Source organism: Penaeus monodon, chromosome 25 (genome assembly GCF_015228065.2).
Source record: "Penaeus monodon isolate SGIC_2016 chromosome 25, NSTDA_Pmon_1, whole genome shotgun sequence".
NCBI classification, from domain to species: Eukaryota; Metazoa; Arthropoda; class Malacostraca; order Decapoda; family Penaeidae; genus Penaeus; species Penaeus monodon.
Window position 1 is genome coordinate 1,781,958 of NC_051410.1, and position 249 is coordinate 1,782,206.

At 57.0% G+C, this 249-nt stretch overlaps 1 protein-coding gene across 1 annotated transcript in view; it reads left to right on the plus strand.

Moving 5' to 3' along the window:
- Window positions 1–147: 147 nt before the first annotated feature.
- The window catches only part of LOC119589423 (autophagy-related protein 101-like), a gene marked incomplete at its 3' end in the record, with an annotated part of 88,441 nt that continues 88,339 nt past the window's right edge, over window positions 148–249 (plus strand). Inside the window, 1 exon segment of the mRNA XM_037938031.1 lies at window positions 148–185. Within this exon segment, the coding sequence (XP_037793959.1) occupies window positions 156–185 (30 nt within the window).

The following is a 249-nucleotide window of genomic DNA, read 5'->3' on the forward strand; positions in this document are numbered from 1 at the left end:
TTTCCTTCCTGCATACCTCCGCCCATCACACCCCCACCCGCAAGGCATTACCCCCGGGGATTTAACTCCGCGACCGCCCATTCAAGCGCCCCGCCCGATGACGTCACGACCTGCTCGATGACGTCACGAACAGCTGACTCCAAAACAAAGCCAACATGAACGCCAACACGCAGGTCCTCGAGCTGGTAAGTCGCTATTTAACCCACTTTTTAGGCCTCTGGAGGTTGATTTGGGAACGGACAGCTGTGC